The 26,778-nt window shown below is 39.5% G+C and overlaps 1 protein-coding gene across 1 annotated transcript in view; it reads left to right on the plus strand.

The window, feature by feature from the left end:
- Positions 1-2,565: 2,565 nt before the first annotated feature.
- The window catches only part of GAB3 (GRB2 associated binding protein 3), a 176,110-nt gene continuing 151,897 nt past the window's right edge, over positions 2,566-26,778 (plus strand). The window contains exon 1 of the mRNA XM_073641097.1: positions 2,566-2,832. Coding sequence (XP_073497198.1) covers positions 2,758-2,832 — 75 coding nt within the window. The 5' untranslated portion in view covers positions 2,566-2,757. The remainder of the gene's footprint in view (positions 2,833-26,778) is intronic.

Raw genomic sequence — 26,778 nt, forward strand, 5'->3', positions numbered from 1 at the left:
GTTCCTGTATGGTGAGACACAGCCATTACACAGTAATGTGTACACGCTGACACACATACACACGCTGATACACGCTGACAGACAAAGTCTGACACACTGAGAATGACACACAAACACGTGCTGAGACATTGACATGAACAAATACTGACACACAAAGACCACATTCACACATTCAGTATTTGATCAGTATTTTACATGAGTATTTGTAAGCCAAAACCAGGAGTGGGTGATAAATATAAATATTATACTTTTCCTCTGATTGTTCCACTCCTGGTTTTGGCTTACAAATACTGAGGTAAAATACTGACCAAATACTGAAGGTGTGAACTTGGCCTAATGCTGACATACAGGACCACATGCTGATACTCACAGACACATTCTGACATACTGACACACACAGACACAAGCTGACAGTCACTGACCCTGATACACGAATCAATACTACACACAGACCGACACTGAATCACACTTACACACAGACACAGTCTGACACACAAAGAAACATATGCTGAGACACAGTGGCGCGGACAAATGCTGACACACGCTGACATACAGACTCATGTGCTGACACACACAGACACGCTGGCACACACTAACAGCCACACACTGGTTTTTGTGGACTTTCCCTAAATTTACAGATGGTTGGCAATGAAGACCAGTACTCCGATATGCAATGTACCCCGTGCAATCTGCTTATGGATGAGAGCGAGGGATATGATGGAGAGCGGTCTTCCTTCAGCTGGGCTGTACCAGGTGTCTGTAACCGTGCTGTGAGAGTTATTGCTTTAGCTGGTGGAAGGAGTTGGGCACTACTTAATCACTACTTAGTGCCTTTATCGATGGGCTTTGTATGGCCATTTGCAATGAGAGTCTTGATTTAATTCTAATTTTTTTATTAAGAATATTTTCTTTAAATATCTGACATCTTTATAAAGGACTTCATGGCTAGGTCCCATTATCTACATAAAGCAGAGATGGCCTTAAATTGTTACGGCATTTCATCAAACTTTTTACAAATCAATAGTACAAGTGGATAAAATAAACTATTTCATATATTCTATCTTATCCAGGAAATCTGCTTCTTTCTCCATTTATGAGCCACTTCTTCTATTCCCCCTCACTTCCTGGACTCACCATCCACTCTGAAAAGCATCTCAAATCCATATTGGTCAAAGCAAGACTGACTGCCACTGCCAGCTCACTGAAATATCAAGTTACAGCTTTTCTTAAAAAGAGCATGTTCTCTTACCCAAGAGCTGGAGTCACATCTACACTGCTCAGTTTTGCTGCATATTGTCCTACGTGCTTTAGTCTGTGTGCTACCGAGAAAGAAGAGCAGGAATCACTCTGTCTGTGTGTACAGTGCATGAGAGACATTATAGCAGCTTCTCTACACCCACTAGCTCAGAGATAACTGAAAATTAGAGAGAGAACCTGCAGAGGGGAAAAGAGGTGAAAACCGCAGGATACGAGTCATACAATGGCCAACAATAATGTTCTTCCTCATGTACACACACGACCACTTATTCTGAATGATTACCTGAAATGACAAGTACGCTGTAAGGGGGCTCATGAGGTACCAGAGTAATGACCATTGCCCAGTTGCTTAGACCACCATTGTTCTGATCTGCTTAGATTGCAGAAAATAATTTAGATAATCCCTGAATTACTGGGTGTTTGCAGTCAGCCAGGCAATAGTTGTTGTGTGGGTATTTTGTGAATATAGTGATGATGCCAAATTCTGATCTACACAGTCATTCTTAGTTTGAGGCGACTGATAACCAAATGATGGCATATTTGAGAAGGCAAATTTAATGAATAACTCAATTTCTGTGGTATGCTGAGGTCTGGTTAGGACAGACTCGCACAATAGGGCAATACTGCAAGAGAAATTACAAAGGGTGAGAGTGATGGTGGTGCTCAATGGGGTGGATGTGTATGGACACAACACCAATAAGAGCCTTAGAATCCGTGGCTGGGGAAAAAATTCTTCCAGGAGGCAATTCACTTTACTGAAGAGATCACGGTATCTGAGCTGCGCCTGTGGAAAAGAAGAATCCTCCATGGCATAAAATTAAAGTTTTTTTACTACACCAACGCGTTTCGGCACCGGATTGGCACCTTTGGAAAGGAGCTGAAACGCGTTGATGTAATAAAAAACATCATGTTATACCATCGAGGATTCCGCATTTCCGCAAGGTACTGCGATTTCTCCACTAAAGTGAATTTCTCTGGTATAAAAGATTCTGTATTTCTCAAGGTGACATACTATTTCTTCTCCATGAAATCTAAAGTTCTGAGCGTTATAACATGCTGAAGAATATGGCGGTCAGGCGACAGTTTTAAACAATGCTCCAATTTGTACGAGCGACAGAATTGATCCATTCTGTGGTGGCAGAGTCTTTTAGGAAGTCCTCTGTGATGGGCCTCATTTGTATTCCACCCCCTTGCCTCCTCCGCCACCACTGGCACTTTGCGCTGACAATAGGCCTCATTCTTGTGTTGTAAACAAGCGAGTGTTAATGGTGCACGTGTTTGGTTTGTATTTATGAGGCCGCTCGTCCAGAATGACGTGTGGGGAGGAGGCAGCAGGGAGGGAAGGAGGGAGCTGCCTGTTCTAGTGATGTCTCCTCCACTTCCTTCTTGTGATAGATCAGCACAGGAGCACAGCTGAAGGAAGCTGATAGCTCTCAGTTTGAAATTCACAGGAACAGGCAGCCACACACTGGATCCTGAGTGTCCTGCAAGGGGGGCAACATGAGCGCAGCAGGGGATGTGGTGTGCACTGGCTGGCTCATCAAGTCACCCCCAGAGAAGAAGCTCAAGAGATATGTGAGTCCTCCTCTATAATAATAATAATTAATAATTAATAATATAAGGCATGCATGCAGTATAATGTATACAGAGCGGCGACCATGTACGATGCACGCTGCCACGGCGAGACGTCCATCCCATCTATTACTGCTGCACTCATCGCTGATGCCTTCTTCACCATCCTCATCTCTTCTGGAGAGGATGGGATGCATCTGTCAGATGTTTGACATTTGGCATCCCTACATATGACATCATAATGTGTCGGACTATGACTTAAATTACTGCATTATTTTAAGTTGCCCCCAAACAATAATAAGGATTATATGACAAAATCTGCGGCTTCGTGTGCTGTCAGGATACATATTCGTCGCGTCTTATCTTGACGTATGTTGTCATCAGAAGCGTGTATGTACATAGAGTAGTAGAGTAGTATTCATTGCTGGCTAGGACGTAAACTAGTGTAGAGGATGTGAGAGAACGTGCACTTTGTCCAGATACCCTCATTTTTTTCTCACTGGATCAGCCTGTCTTTTTGTCTGGGAAAATAACAGGGTGTGTGTCTCACACAGCATAGGAAACTCTATCAATGCTGGCCTGCCAGCAGACATTCCACGCACAAATAACCCAGGGACTTTCTATTCGGCCAATTAGATGAGAACGATGGATAGTGGCGTTCACTAGTGACAACGCTAACAATGCCAGCGGATAGGAGACTCTGAAATGGGACCAGTTTACAAGTTCTTTAGTGATCAGAATTGCAAATCAATATTTACAAATAATATCATAAATCGTATTCTGCAGCGATCCATGCTGATCATTGATTTTTTTCTGATTACGCACAATCTCTTGCATTGCTACTATCATGCATTTTAGCTCTAATTTTGCGTCATCTGTAGAAATCGTTACATCTATGGGTAGCTTATGTTACACTGTGGTTATTGTGTGCTCGGTGGGAAATGTGTGGGGGGATGGAGATAAAAGACAAGGCTAAAGTAGAAAATGCAGAGTGCAGCGACATTGTCGTCTTCATGTTTTCTTTCTGCTTAATAACGACTTGTTTGTTTGCTGATGTTAGTAACTTTTGTCACCAGAATTAGGGAACACACTTGTGTGTGACATCTTGTGTGACAGCACAATCGCCCAGTGACTCAGTCGTTTGTGTGTCCCATGGACGTGCAGTGTCTGTAAACATGTTCCACCCACTAATCTATTTTTACGATATATGTCTATATGATCACAGTCATAGGAGTCTCATTGTCAGGGATAAATGTCATATTTCTCGTCATGAACTTTAGGGAGGAGGTTATTTTATATCTAACTCTTTTTGTCTTCACTTTTTATGGGATATTTATCACAGATTATAAATAAACTTTTGCATACTTGTATTTGTTGATTATAGTAAAACTATGTGACGCTTCATCTTCTTAGCTAATTTCCATAAGTATTCAAAGTTTATTTTTGGAGGATGTGTATATTTTGTGTAGTATTTCTTCACGTGGTGTGACGGGATGGAAACATTCTGGCATAATTATAAATATATTTATAGCAAATAAACATGAGACGCTCACTGCTATGGATGTCATAATAAGCAATATTTCACGCTGGATGCTGTCATTTGCTATATGTACAGAGACAGCAGGGCTGATTTCGTTAGATGTAGCAGTTTTGTGTTTTGTCAGATGTTGTACATTTGTTTTTTTCTGAGATCTTGCTGATCTAGCTGATCTGTGTTTATCAGGGATAGGATAGCTATGTTTTACTTAGTCCGTCCTGATCCCATTTATGCTCTATAATAAGGTCATCCTATTTTTCCACATATTATAAAAAAGAATCGATTATTCTGATCAAAGTGAGCGTCATCTGTTTTTCTCTTACATTGAGAAATAAAAAGGTTTCTCCATTCTGACAGTCCCTGAAAATCAGATGCACTCAGATGTCAACTGAGTGCAGTCCAACGTTTTCATGGACCCATTGACTTGCATTGCCGATTTTGATCCAACCCGCGGATTAAAATAGGACATGTCTCCACGATTTTCCATACATATCACGGACAATTGAATGGCCCCACAGACGGTCATAAGTACAAGTGCCATCTGTGATATACACGGATACCACTCGTACGCGAAAATCTGATGTCTGAGTGAGTCCTAAGAATGTGTTTTTTTTTTTTTTAAGTACAAAAGTTTAGTTTCATCGTTTTCTCATGTATGTCAGAAGTGAATCCTTTTGGCATATATTTTAAGTTTATTATTTAATATACTATGCCTCCCTTGTTTGAGCTGTTTTTGGCTGATTTGGAAAGACCAAACTTGTGAGACCGTTCCACTGAACCGGTTGTTACATCATGATGTCTTATGACCGCTGGTGAACCTAACACATGAGTTACTCTACATCTAGCCATACACAATAGACAGCTGCTCGCTGAACGCTATATACCCTGACCCACTATAAACATATACATATGGATTAACCAAACGTGTATACTTCAATGGGGAGGGGAACAAGACACCTTGAGACACCTCTGGCAGAGGATGAAATCCATCATGCCCGATTCTTGTTTCTGCACCCTTAGGCTGTTCTAATACATATTAGATTATCAGCCCATCTCTCTGCAATCATCAGCTGCGGGGGGCTTCAGTTTGGTAAAAAGGGGTTGTGGGATTAGGAAAATATGGCTGAATTGTTCCAGAAACAGATCCGTTACCTGTCTACAGGCTGTGTGTGTTATTGCAACTCATTCACTACAATATAGTAAAGCCTCAATGTCAGAAACAAGCCATTTACTTGTGTTTCTCTACTAACCCACCCATGTTTTTCTAATTCTGTACAAGCCCTTTAAAAGGAAAACCGTCATTAGATGCACGATGCCCGAACCAGAGGCAACATGAATAAGAGCCTCGCTACGTGATTGCAGTGAGGTAGGTTTTACTTTGAAACTCTGCGGCATTTCAGAGAAAACATTCTTTGAAAATCCGGCTGAGCACTATAGGAGGACACCTGACTAGTCCGGTGACTTTCCCGTCCGCTTCTCCTCTCCCCTCTCTAGATCTCTCGTCTATGCACACACATGGGAGAGACCTGTCAATCAACTGGAGCAGGGCGGAGTAAAGCCGGACGGGGAAGACATCGAACTGGTCAGGTCTCTCCCTATAGTTCCCAGACGGCTTTTCAAACTGTTTTCTCTGAAACGCTGCGGCGTAAAACACACAGCACTCACACAGTTATGCTCGATGACCGATTTGTAGACTTGCTGCAGTTTTGCCCATAGGCTACGTTTAAATGCAGTGGTCATATTGCGGCTTTAAACCTAAGCAGCATTGTGCCATACATTCACATGCATTGTTACTGCTGTGACTTTAAATCGCAACGGCCCTGTGCTGCTACTGTCTTCCCACTGTTTCCCTCCATGATCACTAAATCCTGCAAGGCTGTACGATTGTAATGGACGCACACTATTGCAGTTGTAAGAGCTGTGTCCCTGCAAAATTTACTGATTTTGCAGGGAAACATTTAAAAGAGCACAGAGGCACAGGACTGCTGCAGTTTTCAGCCACAGCTTGACTGCTACTTGTGAACGCTGCCTAACCCTCTGTATGGCCTTAAAGCTGGATTTACACTGAACGATAATAGTGAACAAGTTTTCTTAAAAAACACTTTTTTCACGATTATTTTTGTAGTGTAAACAGTTTGTTGATAATCCAATGAATGAGCAAAATGCTTGTTCATCCGGTGAAATGATCCTTTGTGCAGCGCAAAAGATGATCATTCTTAGCGGTGCATCATCCTGTGAGCACTGAGCGATCGATTACAGATCTATTTGTGTAAATTGGCTATTAAACGACTTATTAACCGTATGGTGCCATTACTCTGTCCCTGTAAACAGACTCATAGGGCTAATGCAGAAGTCTGTGGATTGCACTCCGATCTCGGACCGCAATGCATGGACTGGCTGCAGCTCTCTCAACCCAGACACTCAGGTCGGGAGACTGAAAAATAACAAGAAAAAGAAGTATGCTAAAAAGTATGTTTAGCCTTCTTCTTTTTATTCTTGTTGGTTTTCCATATACCTTTAGTATGCTACTGGTTGATCCCGGCTTATAGGGTGGTGCCCACTTGGCTTTTTTCTTCACTAGGGTCCGGAGGCAGTCCGTGCAGCATGAACCCTATCTCTCAAAGTCAGGCTAGAGCTGAGTTTTTCAGGATGCATCCCATTGTCTACTACTTTTTATTTGCAGTTTTACACAGGACTCCTGGTGTAGTAAATGCAAATTCCTAACTGCTGGACACAAATAGTAATTTGTCATAAGTCATCATGATATCGCCAATTTGTGATATTACATAGGACTGCAGGTAAACAGATTACATAAAAAAATATATATTAAGTTATTCCATAGCACAAACAACGGTGACCAAAAACATGAGCTGGTGCTTTTTCTGACACTGGTCAGAGGGAATTGCAGACGCTTTGCGCAGTTTGCTGCTTGTTTCCCTCAGTGTAATAGTCCTTATACATGGTGTCATGCTGTGTCTCTGGTGTCTGGCCGCAGTTAGAAACCACTTATATTGACATTACCAGAACTATGATATCATTGCTCGCTGGGAGGTGCTGTGCCAAGCATCATGGGATGCCGCCGTGTACAGAAACAAAAGAATGACCGCACAGCAGCAGTTTTGTATTGTTCCTAATTGCTCACATCATTTGGAAAGCACCATGGCACTGAGTGACTTTCAGTTCCCTTTATATGTTCTCCTTTATAAATGACATTTTGGAGAAACAAGACATTCTTTTTATGGAACAACCATGCTTTTCTGTAAGGGCTTTCCATGGAAGGAGATGACAGAACATGTTAATTATTCATCATTCCAGTTGATGAATATTGGTTTCAATGAGGCAGATGCTGCTCCTGTCTTGGATCTGTCTCATGATTTTTAGATTGAAATTATGACATTAATATTTAAAGCTTCGCTGTTATGAAATGGCAGTGATGCTTTAAATAAGGGCTGACTATGGAGGGTTAAATACATCCCCACGAGGGTGCTGTCCATCAGCAGGGGCTGTCAGTGCTGCTCCTCCAGTCATTCCTGCAGACAGGGCTGGAGATAATGACATTTATAGCTGACAGTAGTAAGGTCATGCTGAGGCCGGTAAACACCACTGACCTTGTCCTCTACATCTAAAAACACTGGTTATTACCAAAACAACCTGCTCCCCTCTGATCACAGACGCCCATGGACTTCACTTTTAAGGTTTGATGTAAAAATGAGCAGAGGGGGGGAGGGATGGAACAGTTTATTTACTCCGAACATTCTTTATTTACAAATAACACAACTGTGATAAACATAGAACTAAATATGGTAACAATGTATGTAGCGGATATAATATATAAACTATATCTAGACTCATCACATTAGGGCTACAGTACATTCTCACAATGAGCTTTTGGTGAGTTTTTGATGTTGCAGGATTTCTGCAAATTAAGTAACTTGCTTTTTTTCATTGCATTTTTTTACATGCATTTTTATCGCGTTTTTGACTCTAATTTTTTTTGTCTCTTGTTGGTATGTCATGTTTTAAATAAAGCTGCTTTGTTTTTGATACTTCCCGGTATTTGACTTTGACAAAAAGTTATTGATATTATACTGTTTAAACAAACATTTTAGAGGACAAAAAATAGGCATATAAATATTATAACCAATTGTATAATATATTAAATCAATGATGGCATCTCTATATATAAATATGCCTACGGACCTTAGTGAAAACCACTCTGAATATATTAGAAAAAACAAAAGAAGAAAATACCGAGATATGGTCTAAGAATATTTGAATAAAGGGAAAAACGTATTGAATAAAAAATGCTTTTTATTGCAGAAGATTGGGCATGTGGTGGCACAGAAGGCGCTCACGTAAATCACAAAATATGCAAATTACATAAAAAAAATAATAAAAAGCATCATGTATATCAACTATAAAGTATGTAAACCATAGTACAGACCCATCAAAAGTGCCGTTGTGCTAGCAGCATTGATCCAAGAAATGTGTATATAGCCTTAAATGTAGTAATGGCAAGATATAGTGCTTAGTTCATAATACTATACAAAATGGAGGTACATAGATATAATAGTATCAAGATCTAGTCCTTCATTAAAGTGCCGATGTGCAATACAAGAGGTACAATCATATGCGATACATGAAAAATATGTAATCTATACCAAAGGGTCCACAGTGATTCATTTGCTGTGGTAATATAGGTTGCATCATGTGCAAATAAAGCATATCATTATGCAAAATGAAAGGGATATAGAGATCAATCCAAGCCACATGCTGCACACAAATATGTATGAATGGGCACCGATCATACATTCAAACCTCCTGGTAACATGAATATGAAGGACATAGCTGCTAACGTGGCGCTAGACCCTGACGCGCGTTTTGGACCAAACCTTCAACTGCATCCAAAACGCATGTAATCTGTACTGGACTATATCAATGAAGTTTTGTCAAAGCCAAATACCAGGAAGTATCAAAAACAAAGCAGTTTTATTTAAAACATCACATAACAACAAGAGACAAAAAAATCCGATTCAAAACTGCAATAAAACGTAAAAAAAAATGCAATGAAAAACCACAAGTAACCCAATTTAAGTAATAGGTGCAGAAGTTTTGCAGTGTCAAAAACTATCCAAAAGCTCACCGTGGGAACGTAGCCTTGGAGGTTGTCATTCAGCTACCCCAAAAACTAATATGTTAGGACTTTTGGACTGTGAGTTTTGCAGTGTCTGCTGGAGGTATATGTCAGGAGGATTTCCTGATGCATATCTATGTCACTATATACTGTGGCGTCTATTGCCCTAAATCTCTAATTGTACTAATAATAAATAAACTGCACAGCAGAGGTGACTTACTGGGTGCCACTGTGCAGACTAGCACAGCAGAGTTTTCCATTTGTGTCTATTAGGTAATAATTTCTCAGAAAAAAATGAACACAGAACTAGTTAATTTGAACCATGTGATGGTGATTTCTGAAATATGCATTGTTTATGAATACAGTTGCACCATCTTTCTTGGACCACCATTGTAATGCTAAAGAGAATTTCCCATTAAAATCTAAGAAGACTTGAAAATGAGTTTTATGTCATCGTCCTGTGTGAAGAAGTTTAATATTCCTTAAGGAGTGGTGGCCTCCTATAGACCCTATAGATATAGTGTTATTCAGAGACCCTTACCTACATATGAGGCTAGAGCTACAGTACGTGGTAATTTTAGTCGCCCAACAAGGAGATTGCTGCATGATGCATTGCTTTATCACATCCAATTGTCAATGTAGTCGCATTTCGACAACTCCGACTTGACTGTCACCGAAGACCTACTTGGATTTTTCGCTGCAGGTTGCACGTGACTTGGCTATAATGTTGATCACATGCAACTTTGATTTGCTTGCAACTTGGTGGTGTGACTGTCCTGAGACTTGATGTTGCATGCCTGTCTGGAAGTCTTGTAGCCCTAGCCTGAAGATGGATTGTAATGGAGCTACTTTCCCCTTCCCTGATTTCGCTGTGCTACTATTCTGGGTGTATGATGTGGGCTACACACTACAGACTTGTATCTTCTCAAACTCCCTAATAAACATACAACTTGGATTGTCCGAGTACATGTTTATTGCCATAGGTATATGGGATAAGGGGTGCCAGATACATGGGGCGCTGCTTATCTCACAAGAGAAATAAACAAGCAGCATACATTCTGATATGTGATGGGTTCCTTGCCAATATTCCCGCTTATTTCCCATTACAAGCTTAAAGATGAGAGAAGAGAAATATAAAGGGATGAAAAGAGCTGGCCAGAAGCAACATGTTATATTGGTGAAGGTATAGAATACGATGGGATTATGCAAAGTGCAAAAAAGCTGCTTTTTAGTGTTAAATACATTTTACATAAAAGGAAGATATATTACTTTATGAGACAGCTAAGGTCGCCTTACAAGAAAGAAATAATCATCCAGCATCAGAAGCTGGAGTAATTAGTGTACACTGTTTTATAATTATTTTGTTCTGTGTTCTGCCCATAATTTCACATTACGCTTGTGTTGCTCAGCAGCCTATATACAGACCTTTTATGAGAGTGACAGAGGGTTTGTCACTGCCTTTTATCGTCCCACCGAATAATTATAATGTATAAAGCATAGGGCGAAGAGTATTGTTTGGGATTAAAGAGAAGTCCCTCCCTGAGGGTTTTATAGGGCTTCAGGTTAATGCTGATGTCGGGTAATATGACCATCTAACACCGCCACTGTATAACATGGCCACTGTATGTGTGTGTGTATATGTATACCACTGCCTACAGCTCAATGGACATCTCTCCTTTTAGCAGACTAAAGCCACGTTCACACATTCAGTATTTGGTCAGTATTTGTAAGCCAAAACCAGGAGTGGGTGATAATACAGAAGTGGTGACGTGTTTCCATTATACTTTTCCTCTGATTGCTCCACTCCTGATTTTGGCTTACAAATACTGATGTAAAATACTGACCAAATACTCAACGTGTGAACATGGCCTTAGAGCGCCTGAAAAGTCGTCCGAGTTTCTGCCAGAAAACTCAGACAATTTTTTTTCTCATTTTCACCAGATTTTCATCCATGTTTCATCCGTGTGTCCATTTTTTTTACATCCGTGTGACGTCTGTGTGTGCTCCGTTTTCATACAACTACATTAAAACATGTACATGATGATATACAGTTTCCTAGCTTTATAATAGAACTCTATCCGTTAAAATCAAATGCGTCTCTGATGGTCCAGGTGGGATCCAATTTTTATCTCACACCTATAGACTTGAATGTGTGAGTCTCATCCGAGACTCAGATGAAGGCCAAGTGTACACTTTCAGAAGTTCAGTATTTGGTCAGTATTTTACATCAGTATTTGTAAGCCAAACTTGGTCCAAGGACACCCTGAGTGTGTTTTCATGGTGCAGATACACTTTGTATTTTTACGGGTGGAGAATATACCTCTATTTGCATTAACTTCAAAGTTGATGACAGTTTCCCAAATTTTACACCCATGCTGGCTAAAAAGAATCCAACTGGAATCTAAGTGGAAATTGACCTGCATTGCAGATTTTATCCAAAGTGTGTTAGTTTTGTGGGAAATATAGCCAATGACAATTTAGCTAAGGATTTGAGGCAGATTTGCAGAAAATTCCAGGCGTCTGGAAGACTTTTTTTCTGTAATTTTTGTCTGTTGTGTTCTTCTGCCTTTATTCTCGTTTTTCTTTTTTTTTGGTCTGGATTTCCCTTCTCCAGACGACTCCTATCCTCCAGCTTCACAAACTATCACCCTCAGTACTCATTTAAAACAGGATGTAAAGCCGCAATACAGATTATTAGATGGCTGATGGCCGAACGATGGTTTGGCCGGCATCTATCTCGGCGGTCTCTACCGAACTCTCATGTGTTCTCTATTTCTGGGAGAACAAAAGGATTGCCAGTCTGAAATTGGACATACCTGATCTTTAACTCCACCGACAATCAACTGTGTGGACCCCCATACACATTAGACTTGTCAGCCGAAACTATTGATATCTGCAGGATCGACTGACATATGTATGGGGGTCTTTAGCCTTCTCAACTAGTTGGTCTCATTGCTACTCTTACCCCTGGCCCCTGCACAACTCTAATCTAAGGAGGGTGATTTTTACAGGACAACAATAGATTGTGCATCAAGTATTTAACGTGGGAAAACATAAAATCTCCTTGCTGGTGTTAACCCATTGTATGACAGCAGTCACTGTGCTGCTTTATGCATCATGGTATATTGACGATGCGTAGGTTCAGTTTATCTGTATTGTTTGCTTGTTCTTCCTCTAAGCACTTCCCACTGACCAAGAGCATAGCAGCGAATAATTCACTTCCTTCTAAATCAGTACAGTATATTAGGGAAATTAGACTGTGAGCTCCACTGAGGCAGGGAGTGACTTGTGTAATTACAGTCATTGTGCGGTTCTGCCTGGTAGGTCGCTTATAGCATCCAGTCAGAAAGGTGTTTTTGTTGTCTACTTTTCACAACTTTGGTCGATATGGGATGCTATGGAATACAATTGTTATAAAGACTTTGGGCAGTTTTTGCAGCCCCTCAGTGGATTAGTGGGAATGCCAGAAGTTGGACCCCACTGATCTGATATTGAGTGCCCCAGCCACTTTGTACACAACCCATTCATGTGTTTAGGACAGGCTGCAGTTCCCTGCACAGTGGGGAGGTCGGGAGAGCTACTGTCCATTGAAAATTTAGCAGAGGACATATAACTAAACTAGTTGACCCTTCCCATTCAGAATTGGTGAAGGTAACAGAGGGGGAAACTATAGCCCCTCATAAAATAATGGAAATAGCGATACCGTCTCTTTGCAATGTGGGAATACCCTACAAATATCTGGAGGTTCATGAAGGTTACTATGTCAGGATGCAAGTCTACAGTGTTAGTGGCTCATCTCCTGAGGGAACATAGGATTACATCAACATTGCTGATTGTTCTTTGCCTTGATACCAGTTCCTGGGGGAAGATGGGAGACTTCCGTGCGTATTAGATAAAAAGCCGATCCCACCGAAATCATCAGGCTTACCTGTAATTTCTTTAATTTGAATGTTAATCTTAAAATTGTGCCTTCAGCCTAGAAAAATAGACAGTATTAATCGAGATGTACGGTGATGATGGGTGAGTAGAAGACCCACATATAAGTGTATGTGTGCTATGAAAAAGGCTGTGAAGTACAGGTAAAGTCATGGGGCAGAACGTGAGAATAGTATTTCTATAGGCAATGTTAATGATGCCACCATGTTTTTTAGATGAGATTCAGGGTGTAAACTTCTTACTTTCAATCACTAGTTTGGGGCATTTTGAGGAGCAATGTGGCATCTTGGCATGGCCCATGGCCTTAACATTGTGATATTAGCATCTGTATTAGGTTCGATGCTTTGCCGCTCCTGTACAGTCAGAAGAAGCAGGTGGCTTGTCTTGTTCTGCTGCCTCCAGGGCTTCAGACGTGGTTGAACCTGAGACAATGTAGTGGTTCTAGTATAACTCGCATACGTTAGAACTAATGCACTAAAGCTGGTGGTTAACTATTATTTCACACCAGAATACAAACGAAAAAAAAAAAACAATGCCTGAAAAACGTTGCTTTTCTTGGCAAGTGTGGTATCAGTATTCTGAGCACAATCATTTCCCTTTGATGATATAATTTGGGTGGAGTGGGGTTTGGAATGTCAGCCCAGTTAAGTCAAGCTTACTCTTCTGTTCCACGTTCCCTACTGTGTGTTGCTTTTGAAAACAGAAGTTCGGGATTTTCCATTTCTGTAGCATTCCTTAAAGTGAATTTTATATAATAGATAGGCTGAATATTTTAATGTGACAGTTCTAGTGCCGGGCTGGTTTTGTTGTAATAGTGGATTACAGAATTGTTGAACAGTGAGTATGGGATGCGTCAGTATTTCAGGATGTAAGATATATCTGAAAAGAGATAAAGATGGGGCCGATTCATTAAGCAGTTTTCCCCAGAATTGTCACAAAAATTAATTGTTACAACATTTTGGCGCCATTCAAAGTGTCACAAACATTTTTTTTTGTACATTTTTACATTAATTCCCAGCCAGTTTTGCCAGCTTTTTGAAGTAACATTTCTATGGATGGTACAGGACAATTGAAAGATGTGCCTCAGTCATTAAGAGGCGCACTCCTCCTAATGAATTCAACTCTTCTTACTCCACTGCCCCCTTCATTATGACTCGAGTACAAAACACCATTCTTAATAAATCGGGGTCCCGGTGCATATTTATACTGAAATGTCCTTAGCGTATATGACCATACTGACTCCCTGCATGAGGTTTGTGATGCTGGTTACTGTCCACATATTTCAGTAAAAGGAAAATTATTGCAACAGTGTTACATCTAATGGCAATTTTCACTTAAAGAGTTATTACCAAAATGTTAAAGAGAACCTGTTAGCACGATTTTGTAATGTAAAGTAAAGACATGGCTGTAATGACGCTGTAATACTGACTACATTGATACCTTTGGTGAAGAAATCCGCTTTGTGGTTCTTCTGTAATCATCATTTGCAGGTTTCTGCTAATTAGATTTTAGTGCACAGGGGTCGGACTATACACTGGGTCTTCTACCCCCTGTCTGTGATTCCCCGGCCGCTCCACCTGCCTCCGGTCTTTGAATGACCAGCATCCTCTATTTGAAACCTCAGCAGTGACCTGTCATTCAAAGACTGGAGGCAGGCAGAGGGGCCGGGAATCACAGACAGGGAGGAGAAGACCCAGTGCACAGTCCGGCCCCTGTGCACCAAAATCTAATTAGCAGAAAATTTCAAATGGGGATTACAGGGGAATCACAAAGCGGATTTCTTCACCAAAGGTATCAATTTAATCAGTATTACAGCACCATTACAGCCATGTGTTTACTTTTACACTTGATAGGTTCTTTTTAAGTTATCTCCTATCCAATGGATAGAGGTTAAATGATGTTGGGAATCTGTCCCTGGGACTCCCTATAATCCCAGGATGGAGGCTCTGGAAACCAGGAACCAGGCTCTGATACCTTCCATCTTGAATGGAGATGAGGTGCTCCTGCTCATCCTCAGCTCTATTCATTGTCTATGGGACTGCAAGAGAAAGTTGACCACATGAGTATCTCCGCTCCATTTAAGACAAGGTGCTGCAGATAGCTTGCTACTTCGAAAATAGCCCTTTTTAAAGGTTTGTCTGCTTTGTTTTTTTTTTAGAAGTGTGATTTGTAAGACGTGTCCCCAATTATAAGCTGATGACAGAGTTTTCCACTGTTGAAATCCCAAACAATTAGAAATTTGTGGAAGAATCAGCATTAGGTGCTCAGTTCTGTTCCAGGCTCACGGCAGGGATATGAAATATTACACAGTCCCCATTAAAGTTAGTGGGTTGTGCATGTAACGCTCTGACATGCAGGGTCCTCCAGTGTGACAGGTGGTCTTTGCAGCAATGTTCTGCGCTAGCTAACAGATAAGTGTTATAAAACTTCAACTTTCCTCTGTGTAACACTCCTCTTCCTTATTAGGGTTCTTCCAATTAGATTTTCCAAGTTAAACAACCCCTTTAAGCTGGCCATATGTATTAGCTTCATACTGCTAACTTGGTTTGGCTCGACCAAAAAATCTGTGCATAGGGACAAAGTTGACCCTAATGTGATTTCAAGGGAAGCAAGGATCAGGCATGTTGGCTTTCAACATGACCATTCTTTTATTCCCCAGTGCTGCCAAAGGGGCAGATATTATACCAAGAGCTGATTCTCATATGAATTATCAGTGAAAAAGTTGTGCTGATAACAATCAGATCGCATTTTATAATTGTCCATTTGGAGAAAGATAACTGCTGAGAATTTAAAGGCTCCCACAGTTTACCGAACCTACTGATTATGGCAGGACCGGCCGACCTTCTGAAGTGCACAGGGGTCTACCAGCTCTCCCCTAACAGATGAGGTTGGGTGGAGAAGAATCAATAAGTTTCAATTTCAATAGCCGATCCTTTTGTTTGCAGTGGAGATACGCAGCTGCAAGAAGAGTCTGGCAGTGACTTTCTTCTCTCTCTCCCCATTGAAAACACATGAATGCTTGGCCGAGAGGAGCGCTGAAGTGTATGAGGGAGTCGGGAGAGATGGCTATCTGACAAGTGAATGTTCAGCCGACATTTACCTTGTGTGTATGGCCACCGTTACTCTTCTAGCACAGTAAATCCTATAGGGGATTCTGTCCAGTATGTATTACGGTGAATATCCTGTATACTTTCTGTTTGTCAGGAGATGAACAGTATTGCTGTTCTGATGAAAAAGGCATCCTTTACTTTACGTGCAATAAGGATACTGTACCTTTAAGACTAGTTATTATGATTATTTAACAGACACAAAGGTATCGGTTCCAGCCCTGCAGTGCTAAACAGAAGAGAAGTCGCTCTGTTTGAGTCATTTGCATAGAATACTTTGCATGGAGAACAGCTTCGAGCATGTACTTCAGTCTGTTTACACTTCATAATGTGCTCTATAGTAGTAATATGTCTGCCCTCGTGGTCGCTGTCGACGCAGAAAAAGCGTTCGACAGAGTCCACTGGGGCTTCCTCTTTCAAATTCTAAAAAAATTTGGATTTGAGGGAAACCTCTTAAATGCTATCACATCTCTCTATTCTTGCCCCTCAGCAAAAATTCTGACCAACAATGTTCTGTCAGATGGAATTGCACTTACAAATGGCACAAGGCAAGGTTGTCCCCTTTCTCCCACCCTTTTCGATCTCTATATAGAACCTCTGGCTGAGAAAATTCGAGCAAATCCCCTAATAAGTGGTATCCAGATACATCAGAGACAATAAAACATTTCATTGTTCGCAGATGATATTCTTATAACTCTTTCAAACCCACTTAACTCAATTAGAAATCTACTGGACACAATTAAACACTTCTCCAAAATTTCATGTTACAAAATAAATTTGACTAAAACCCAAGTCCTCCACCTAAACCTTGATCCACAAATCTTGGAAACTCTTAAAATGGAGTTTGAACTGTCCTGGGAAAATAATAACATCAGCTATCTTGGAATAAAACTCACCAAACCATTAACATCAATCATAGACACAAATTGAAATGATATTTACAAAACCCTACAGATCGACATTATGCATATAGCTAAACTAGAAGTCTCCTGGCTTGGCAAAATTAATGCCTACAAAATGAGCCTTTTACCAAAACTCCTATACATCTTTAGATCTATCCCTTTATTAATCCCGAAGAAGTGGCTACAAAAATTTCATACACAGCTGGTCACCTTTACCTGGGCTAAAAAGAAACCTAGGGTAGCTATGTCTGTCCTAGTCTACGAAGTCGATCGCAGCATTGCGGTGGCAAGGGGGGAGGTAATCGGTATACTCACCTCTCCTGCCGGCGTCCAGCGATGTCTACGGCGGCTTACTAATGTTGCCATGACGACCCGATGTCGTCATGACAACATCCGGGTCACCAGGAGGCAGGACGTTAGTTTGGTCATGCGCAGTGCATGACCAAAGTAATGTCTCCCCTGTGTGCAGCACTGACAGGCTGCATGGCATAGGGAGCTGCTGCTCTCTATGCCATGCAGCCAATCAGGCTGCAAAAAGTGAAAGTCCCATAGTGGGACAATGTGTAAAAGTAAAAAAAGAAGTAGAAAAGTGAAAAAAAAAATTTTTTTAAAAATTGAAATATATTAAAAAAAAATGAAAAAAATAATCTCCAAAAAATAAAAATATATTGAACCCATAATATTTATTTATTATAAAAAAAAAAAATAAAATAAACCAATAAAAGTACACATATTTGGTATCCGGAACGACCTGACCTATAAAACTGTCACACTAGTTAACCCCTTTAGTGAACACGGTAAAAAAAATAAAATAAAAAACTAAGCAAAAAACAATGCTTTATCATCATACCACCAAACAAAAAATGGAATAACACGCGATCAAAAAGATGAATGTAAATAAAAATGGTACCGCTAAAAACGTCATCTTGTCCCGCAAAAAATAAGCCACCACACAGCTCCATTGTCCGAAAAAAAAAAAAAGTTATAGCTCTCAGAATAAAGCGATGCAAAAAAATTATTTTTTCTAGAAAATCGTTTTTATTGTGTAAAAGCGACAAAACATAAAAAACTATATAAATGCGGTACCACTGTAAACTTACTGACCCGAAGAATAATGCTGCATTATCAATTTTGCCACACGCGGAACGGCATAAAAAAAAACGCAAAAAAACAATTCCTGAATTGTTGTTTTTTGTTTATTCTGCCTCCCAAAAATCAGAATAGAAAACTGTCACGTGCCCGAAAATGATACCAATAAAAACGTCAACTTGTCCCGCAAAAAACAAGCCATCACATGACTGTCGGCCAAAATATGGAAAAATTATAGCTCTCAAAATATGGTGATGCAAACACTAGTCTTTGCAAAAAAAGCGTCTTTTAGTGTGTGACAGCTGTCAGTCATAAAAACCTGATGTGAATCTGGTATCACTGTAATCGCACCGACCCGAAGAATAAAGTAGTCTAATCACTTATACCACACGAGGAATGGTGTAAAAGAATAAACTCTAGGGTTGGGGTTGTATTAGGGTTGGGGGTTTTTCAAAAGTAAAGAAAAAAAAAAAGTGATGACAATATGGCGACCAGTGTTGAGCGCAAGTGCTCGCTACTTGAGTTTGCATTGGGTACTTGGGTATGCATTGAGTATTGCGGGTGCTCAAGTGACATGCTCGAGTCTCTGCCCCATATGCTTCACGGCCAAAAAAAAACATTGCTGGGATCGCCTGCCATGCACGAGCGATCCCCGCATGTTTTTTCTTGGGTGTCTAACAACCGTGAAACATGCGGGGCGGGGACTCGAGCATGTAACTCGAGCACCCTTGATACATGGTGCATACCCGTGTACCCAATGCAAACTCAAGTAGCGAGCACTTGCGCTCAAGACTAATGACAACTTATTCAATATTATGACCTAATGTTATCAAATTCTGTCGTACCTTTGGGTTCAAAATGTACACTATACCCCTTGATAAAATTCTTGAGGGGTCAAGTTTCCAAAATGGGGTCACTTGTGGGGTGTTTCCACTATTTCGGCACATCAGGGGCTCCCGAAATGTGACATGGTGTCCTCTCTTGATTCCAGGCAATTTTGCGTTCAAAAAGTCACACAGTGCTCCTTCCCTTCTGAACCATGACGTGCGCCCAAACAGTGTATTTTCCCCACATATGGGGTATTGGCGTACTCAGGAGAAATTGCACAACAGTTTTTAGGTTCCATTTTCTCCTCTTACCCTTGTGAAACTAAAAAAATTGTGGCAAAAAGATAATTTTTGTGGAAAAAGTTAGATTTTTTTTATTTTCACGGCTTCATGTTCTAAACTTCTGTGAAGCACCTGGGGGTTAAGGGTGCTCACCACACATCTAGATAAGTTCCCTCAGGGGTATAGTTTCCAAAATTGTGTCACTTGTGGGAGTTTTCCACTGTTTAGGCACATCAGGGGCACATCCGCTAATTATTCAAGCAAATTTTACATTCAAAAAGTCAAATGGCGCTCCTTCCCTTCCGAACCCTGCCGTGCGCCCAAACAGTGGTTTTCCCCCACATATGGGGTATCGGCTTACTCAGGAGAGATTGCACAACAAGTTGCATCGTGCAATTTCTTCTGTTACCCTTATAAAAAAGCAAAAGTGGGGGCTGAAAAACATTTTTGTGGGAAAAATGTGAACATTTTATTTTCATGGTTCCATGTTATAAACTTCTGTGAAGCACCTGGGGGTTCAAGATGCTCAACACACATCTAGATAAGTTCCCTGAGGGGTCTAGTTTCCAAAATGGTGTCACTTGTGGGTTGTTTCCACTGTTTAGGCACATAGGGACTCTCCAAACGCAACATGGCGTCCGCTAATTATTCAAGCAAATTTTACATTCAAAAAGTCAAATGGCGCTCCTTCCCTTCTGAGCCCTGCTGTGCGCCCAAACAGTGTTTTTTCCCCACGTATCAGGTATCTGCGCACTCAGGGGAAATTTCACAACAAATTTTGGGGTTCATTTTTTCCTGTTACCCCTGCAAAAATAAAAAAATTGGGGTCTAAAGTAACATTTTTGTGAAAAAAGCTAAATATTCATTTTTTTTCATCTTCATTCCAAAAATTCCTGTGAAGCACGTGAAGGGTTAATAAACTTCTTGAATGTGGTTTTGAGCACCTTGAGGGGTGCAGTTTTTAGAATGGTGTCACTTTTGGGTATTTTCTGTCATAAAGGCCCCTCAAAGTCACTTCAAATGTGATGTGGTCCCTAAAAAAAAAATGGTTTTGTAAATTTTGTTGGAAAAATGAGAAATCGCTGATCAACTTTTAACCCTTATAGCGCACTAATAAAAAAAATTTGGTTCCAAAGTTGTGCTGATGTAAAGTAGACATGTGGGAAATGTTATTTATTAACTATTTCGTGTAACATAGCTCTCTGATTTAACGGAATAAAAATTAAAATTTTGAAAATTGTGAAAATTTTAAAAATTTTCGCCAAATTTCCATTTTTTTCACAAATAAACGCAAGTGAACAAATAAAGTAGCACACTGTAACACTGAGTATATAGATATGAAATATGAAATATGAATAGCTTAACTGCTGTAGAAAATAGAAATAAATGAAAAAAATTTTTTGAAAAATTTTTTTGCGCATGTAAATATGAAGTATGGAAAATGAATAGCATTAATGCTGTAAATAAATGAGAAATCTTAGCGCATAAATTGGCCAATTCATGTGTACCTGACAGCCGCGGTAAGGCGTTTCTCGATGTCAGGACCTATAATGTGAATACCTCTCTAAGAGACCTCCGTCTGCTTATGTGTGGGAAAGACAGATCCTGATGCATTTAAAACCACCTGCGGCATGGGGGTGGGGGTGGAGTGCTCAGTCAACGCTAAATCTAGTAACAAAGAAAATGACGGCACTTCCACTACAAAAACTAGGTGTGAACAGGTGCTTACTAAGAGCAGCTACCTCCATATATAATGAACAAATAAAGTAGCACACTGTAACACTGAGTATATAGATATGAAATATGAAATATGAATAGCTTAACTGCTGTAGAAAATAGAAATAAATGAAAAAATTTTTTTGAAAAATTTTTTTGCGCATGTAAATATGAAGTATGGAAAATGAATAGCATTAATGCTGTAAATAAATGAGAAATCTTAGCGCATAAATTGGCCAATTCATGTGTACCTGACAGCCGCGGTAAGGCGTTTCTCGATGTCAGGACCTATAATGTGAATACCTCTCTAAGAGACCTCCGTCTGCTTATGTGTGGGAAAGACAGATCCTGATGCATTTAAAACCACCTGCGGCATGGGGGTGGGGGTGGAGTGCTCAGTCAACGCTAAATCTAGTAACAAAGAAAATGACGGCACTTCCACTACAAAAACTAGGTGTGAACAGGTGCTTACTAAGAGCAGCTACCTCCATATATAATGAACAAATAAAGTAGCACACTGTAACACTGAGTATATAGATATGAAATATGAAATATGAATAGCTTAACTGCTGTAGAAAATAGAAATAAATGAAAAAAATTTTTTGAAAATTTTTTTTGCGCATGTAAATATGAAGTATGGAAAATGAATAGCATTAATGCTGTAAATAAATGAGAAATCTTAGCGCATAAATTGGCCAATTCATGTGTACCTGACAGCCGCGGTAAGGCGTTTCTCGATGTCAGGACCTATAATGTGAATACCTCTCTAAGAGACCTCCGTCTGCTTATGTGTGGGAAAGACAGATCCTGATGCATTTAAAACCACCTGCGGCATGGGGGTGGGGGTGGAGTGCTCAGTCAACGCTAAATCTAGTAACAAAGAAAATGACGGCACTTCCACTACAAAAACTAGGTGTGAACAGGTGCTTACTAAGAGCAGCTACCTCCATATATAATGAACAAATAAAGTAGCACACTGTAACACTGAGTATATAGATATGAAATATGAATAGCTTAACTGCTGTAGAAAATAGAAATAAATGAAAAAAATTTTTTGAAAAATTTTTTGCGCATGTAAATATGAAGTATGGAAAATGAATAGCATTAATGCTGTAAATAAATGAGAAATCTTAGCGCATAAATTGGCCAATTCATGTGTACCTGACAGCCGCGGTAAGGCGTTTCTCGATGTCAGGACCTATAATGTGAATACCTCTCTAAGAGACCTCCGTCTGCTTATGTGTGGGAAAGACAGATCCTGATGCATTTAAAACCACCTGCGGCATGGGGGTGGGGGTGGAGTGCTCAGTCAACGCTAAATCTAGTAACAAAGAAAATGACGGCACTTCCACTACAAAAACTAGGTGTGAACAGGTGCTTACTAAGAGCAGCTACCTCCATATATAATGAACAAATAAAGTAGCACACTGTAACACTGAGTATATAGATATGAAATATGAAATATGAATAGCTTAACTGCTGTAGAAAATAGAAATAAATGAAAAAAATTTTTTGAAAAATTTTTTGCGCATGTAAATATGAAGTATGGAAAATGAATAGCATTAATGCTGTAAATAAATGAGAAATCTTAGCGCATAAATTGGCCAATTCATGTGTACCTGACAGCCGCGGTAAGGCGTTTCTCGATGTCAGGACCTATAATGTGAATACCTCTCTAAGAGACCTCCGTCTGCTTATGTGTGGGAAAGACAGATCCTGATGCATTTAAAACCACCTGCGGCATGGGGGTGGGGGTGGAGTGCTCAGTCAACGCTAAATCTAGTAACAAAGAAAATGACGGCACTTCCACTACAAAAACTAGGTGTGAACAGGTGCTTACTAAGAGCAGCTACCTCCATATATAATGAACAAATAAAGTAGCACACTGTAACACTGAGTATATAGATATGAAATATGAAATATGAATAGCTTAACTGCTGTAGAAAATAGAAATAAATGAAAAAAATTTTTTGAAAATGTTTGTAAATAAACGCAAGTGACATCGAAGAAATGTTACCACTATCATGAAGTACAATATGTCATGAAAAAAACGTCTCAGAATCAGCAGGATCCGTTGAAGCGTTTCAGAGTAATTACCTCATAAAGTGACAGTGGTCAGAATTGTAAAAATTGGCCTGGTCATTAACATGCAAACCACTCTCGGGGGGTAAAGGGGTTAACAACATCACAGGTTTAAACATACATGTTTCACCAGAACTGGTGCTCCTCCTTTTGGGCCTTGAAACCCTCCCATGCAGATACAGACCTATCATCACTCATATACTCCTTACAGCAAAAAGCAATATTGCCGCCCTTTGGAAAGACCCTCTTCCCCCAACTGTGGAAAAAAGTACAGAAAAATTAGCATGCCACAACACGTATGAATATACATACGCACTTAGAAACAATCTTTTAAAAAAATACTTCAGAAAATGGGAGGATTGGAACTCTATTATGATTCCAAAACATTTACCGTAGAGACCTTAGCGTTGTTTAAGACTATATTAGTCTTCTCAATCTAACTCGACTCATCATCCTCATTCATCTAATTGTATCTAACTTACAGGATAGTCATAGCGGGCATATCGTGTCTTAATATCACCATCTGATTTTCCTTTCCCCCTTGTTTTCCTGAAACATTTCTGTGTACTTCCAAATATGTAAATAGTTATCTTTGTATACCTTGGCAACTTATGTTATGAACGAATCAACCAAGTTACCCGTCTATAAAATGCACCTATAAGATATAGCTTACGTATCTAAAACTATGAATCATATCACCAACCGAATAATTTCAGGTTTACGACGGTATTCACTTTGTTTACTTGTGTACCTCTATTTCACTATATATGTACTGTTTGTATGAAATCTATTTATTTTATTTTTTTTCATTCTACTTGAAAATTTAATAAAAAAATATTTGAATATATAGTAGTAATATGTCCTGCTGATGTTACTACCAACATTACTGTACTATTTATGTGCTGTATAGTAGTAATATGTCCTGCTGATGTTACTACCAACACTGCGGTATTATTTATGTGCTCTATAGTAGTAATATGTCCTGCTGATGTTACTACCAACATTACTGTACTATTTATGTGCTCTATAGTAGTAATATGTCCTGCTGATGTTACTACCAACACTGCGGTATTATTTATGTGCTCTATAGTAGTAATATGTCCTGCTGATGTTACTACCAACATTACTGTACTATTTATGTGCTCTATAGTAGTAATATGTCCTGCTGATGTTACTACCAACACTGCGATATTATTTATGTGTTCTATAGTAGTAATATGTCCTGCTGATGTTACTACCAACATTGCTGTACTATTTATGTGCTCTATAGTAGTAACATGTCCCGCCGATGTTACTACCAACATTTCTGTACTATTTATGTGCTCTATAGTAGTAATATGTCCTGCTGATGTTACTACCAACATTGCGGTACTATTTATGTGCTCTATAGTAGTAATATGTCCCGCCGATGTTACTACCAACATTGCTGTACTATTTATGTGCTCTATAGTAGTAATATGTCCTGCTGATGTTACTACCAACATTGCGGTACTATTTATGTGCTCTATAGTAGTAATATGTCCCGCCGATGTTACTACCAACATTGCTGTACTATTTATGTGCTCTATAGTAGTAATATGTCCTGCTGATGTTACTACCAACATTGCGGTACTATTTATGTGCTCTATAGTAGTAATATGTCCCGCCGATGTTACTACCAACATTGCTGTACTATTTATGTGCCCTATAGTAGTAATATGTCCTGCTGATGTTACTACCAACATTACTGTACTATTTATGTGCTCTATAGTAGTAATATGTCCCGCCGATGTTACTACCAACATTGCTGTACTATTTATGTGCTCTATAGTAGTAATATGTCCTGCTGATGTTACTACCAACATTGCGGTACTATTTATGTGCTCTATAGTAGTAATATGTCCCGCCGATGTTACTACCAACATTGCTGTACTATTTATGTGCTCTATAGTAGTAATATGTCCTGCTGATGTTACTACCAACATTGCGGTACTATTTATGTGCTCTATAGTAGTAATATATCCCACCGATGTTACTACCAACATTGCTGTACTATTTATGTGCTCTATAGTAGTAATATGTCCCGCCAATGTTTCTACCAACATTGCGGTACTATTTATGTGCGCTATATTAGTAATATGTCCTGCTGATGTTACTACCAACATTGCGGTATTATTTATGTGCTCTATAGTAGTAATATATCCTGCCAATGTTACTACCAACATTGCTGTACTATTTATGTGCGCTATATTAGTAATATATGCTGCCAATTTTACTACCAATATTATTGTATTATTAATGTACTATATAGTAGTAATATGTGTGGCCCATGTTACTGCCTACATTGCTGTATCATGTATGTGCTATATAGTAGTAATATATGTGGCCAATATTTTTGTAATATCTGCTGCCTATGTTGCAAACATTATTGTATTATTGCACTGTATAGTAGTAATATATGCCACCAATGTTACTACCAACATTACTGTATTATTAATGTACTCTATAGTAGTAATGTCTACGGCCAATGCTACTACCAATACTATTGTATTAGTAATGTACTATATAGTAGTAGTAGTAGTATCTACCACCAGTGTTGCTACCTGCATTGCTGTATTATTAATCTGGCTACATGTATTACTGCTATAGAGCAATGTTGGCATTATTGTATTATTAATGTACCCTATATTAATATGTGAAACCAATGTTACTTACTACATTACTGTATTAATAATGTATTCTCTAGTAGTAATACGTACTGCTAATGTTACTACAAGCATTACTTTCATGAATCATGTTACCTTTATTTTATATCAAACTGTTATCATTATTATTTAAAGAAGCACTCCTTCCATCAGAGATTTTATCCTCTTTAATATATTGCAGTTATCATATTATATTGCACTGTGTACTTACAATTGCTCATTTTGCCTTTCTACCCCGCTAATTGTTCTCTATTCCATTAGGTCTATGACATCACGTGATTAAAAACTGACTAGCTGAATCTTTCTAAGCTCTATGTAGAAAGAGGAGGTCTCTTTTCCCTGTATGAGTTATCTCCCTCCTCAACTCCTGAACCAGCTGCTCCACTTCTCTCCCCTGCCAGAGACTTTACAGTGATGTACAGGGTGGGCCATTTATATGGATACACCTAAATTAAATGGGAATGGTTGGTGATATCAACTTCCTGTTTGTGGCACATTAGTATATGGGAGGGGGAAAACTTTTTCAGATGGGTGGTGACCGTGGCGGCCATTTTGAAGTTGGCCATTTTGGATCCAACTTTATTTTTTTCAATGGGAAGAGGGTCATGTGAGACATCAAACTTATTGAGAATTTCATAAGAAAAACAATGGTG

The sequence above is a fragment of the Phyllobates terribilis genome, unplaced genomic scaffold (assembly GCF_046119375.1).
Source record: "Phyllobates terribilis strain yellow unplaced genomic scaffold, ASM4611937v1 Scaffold_7__3_contigs__length_470593459, whole genome shotgun sequence".
NCBI lineage: Eukaryota > Metazoa > Chordata > Amphibia > Anura > Dendrobatidae > Phyllobates > Phyllobates terribilis.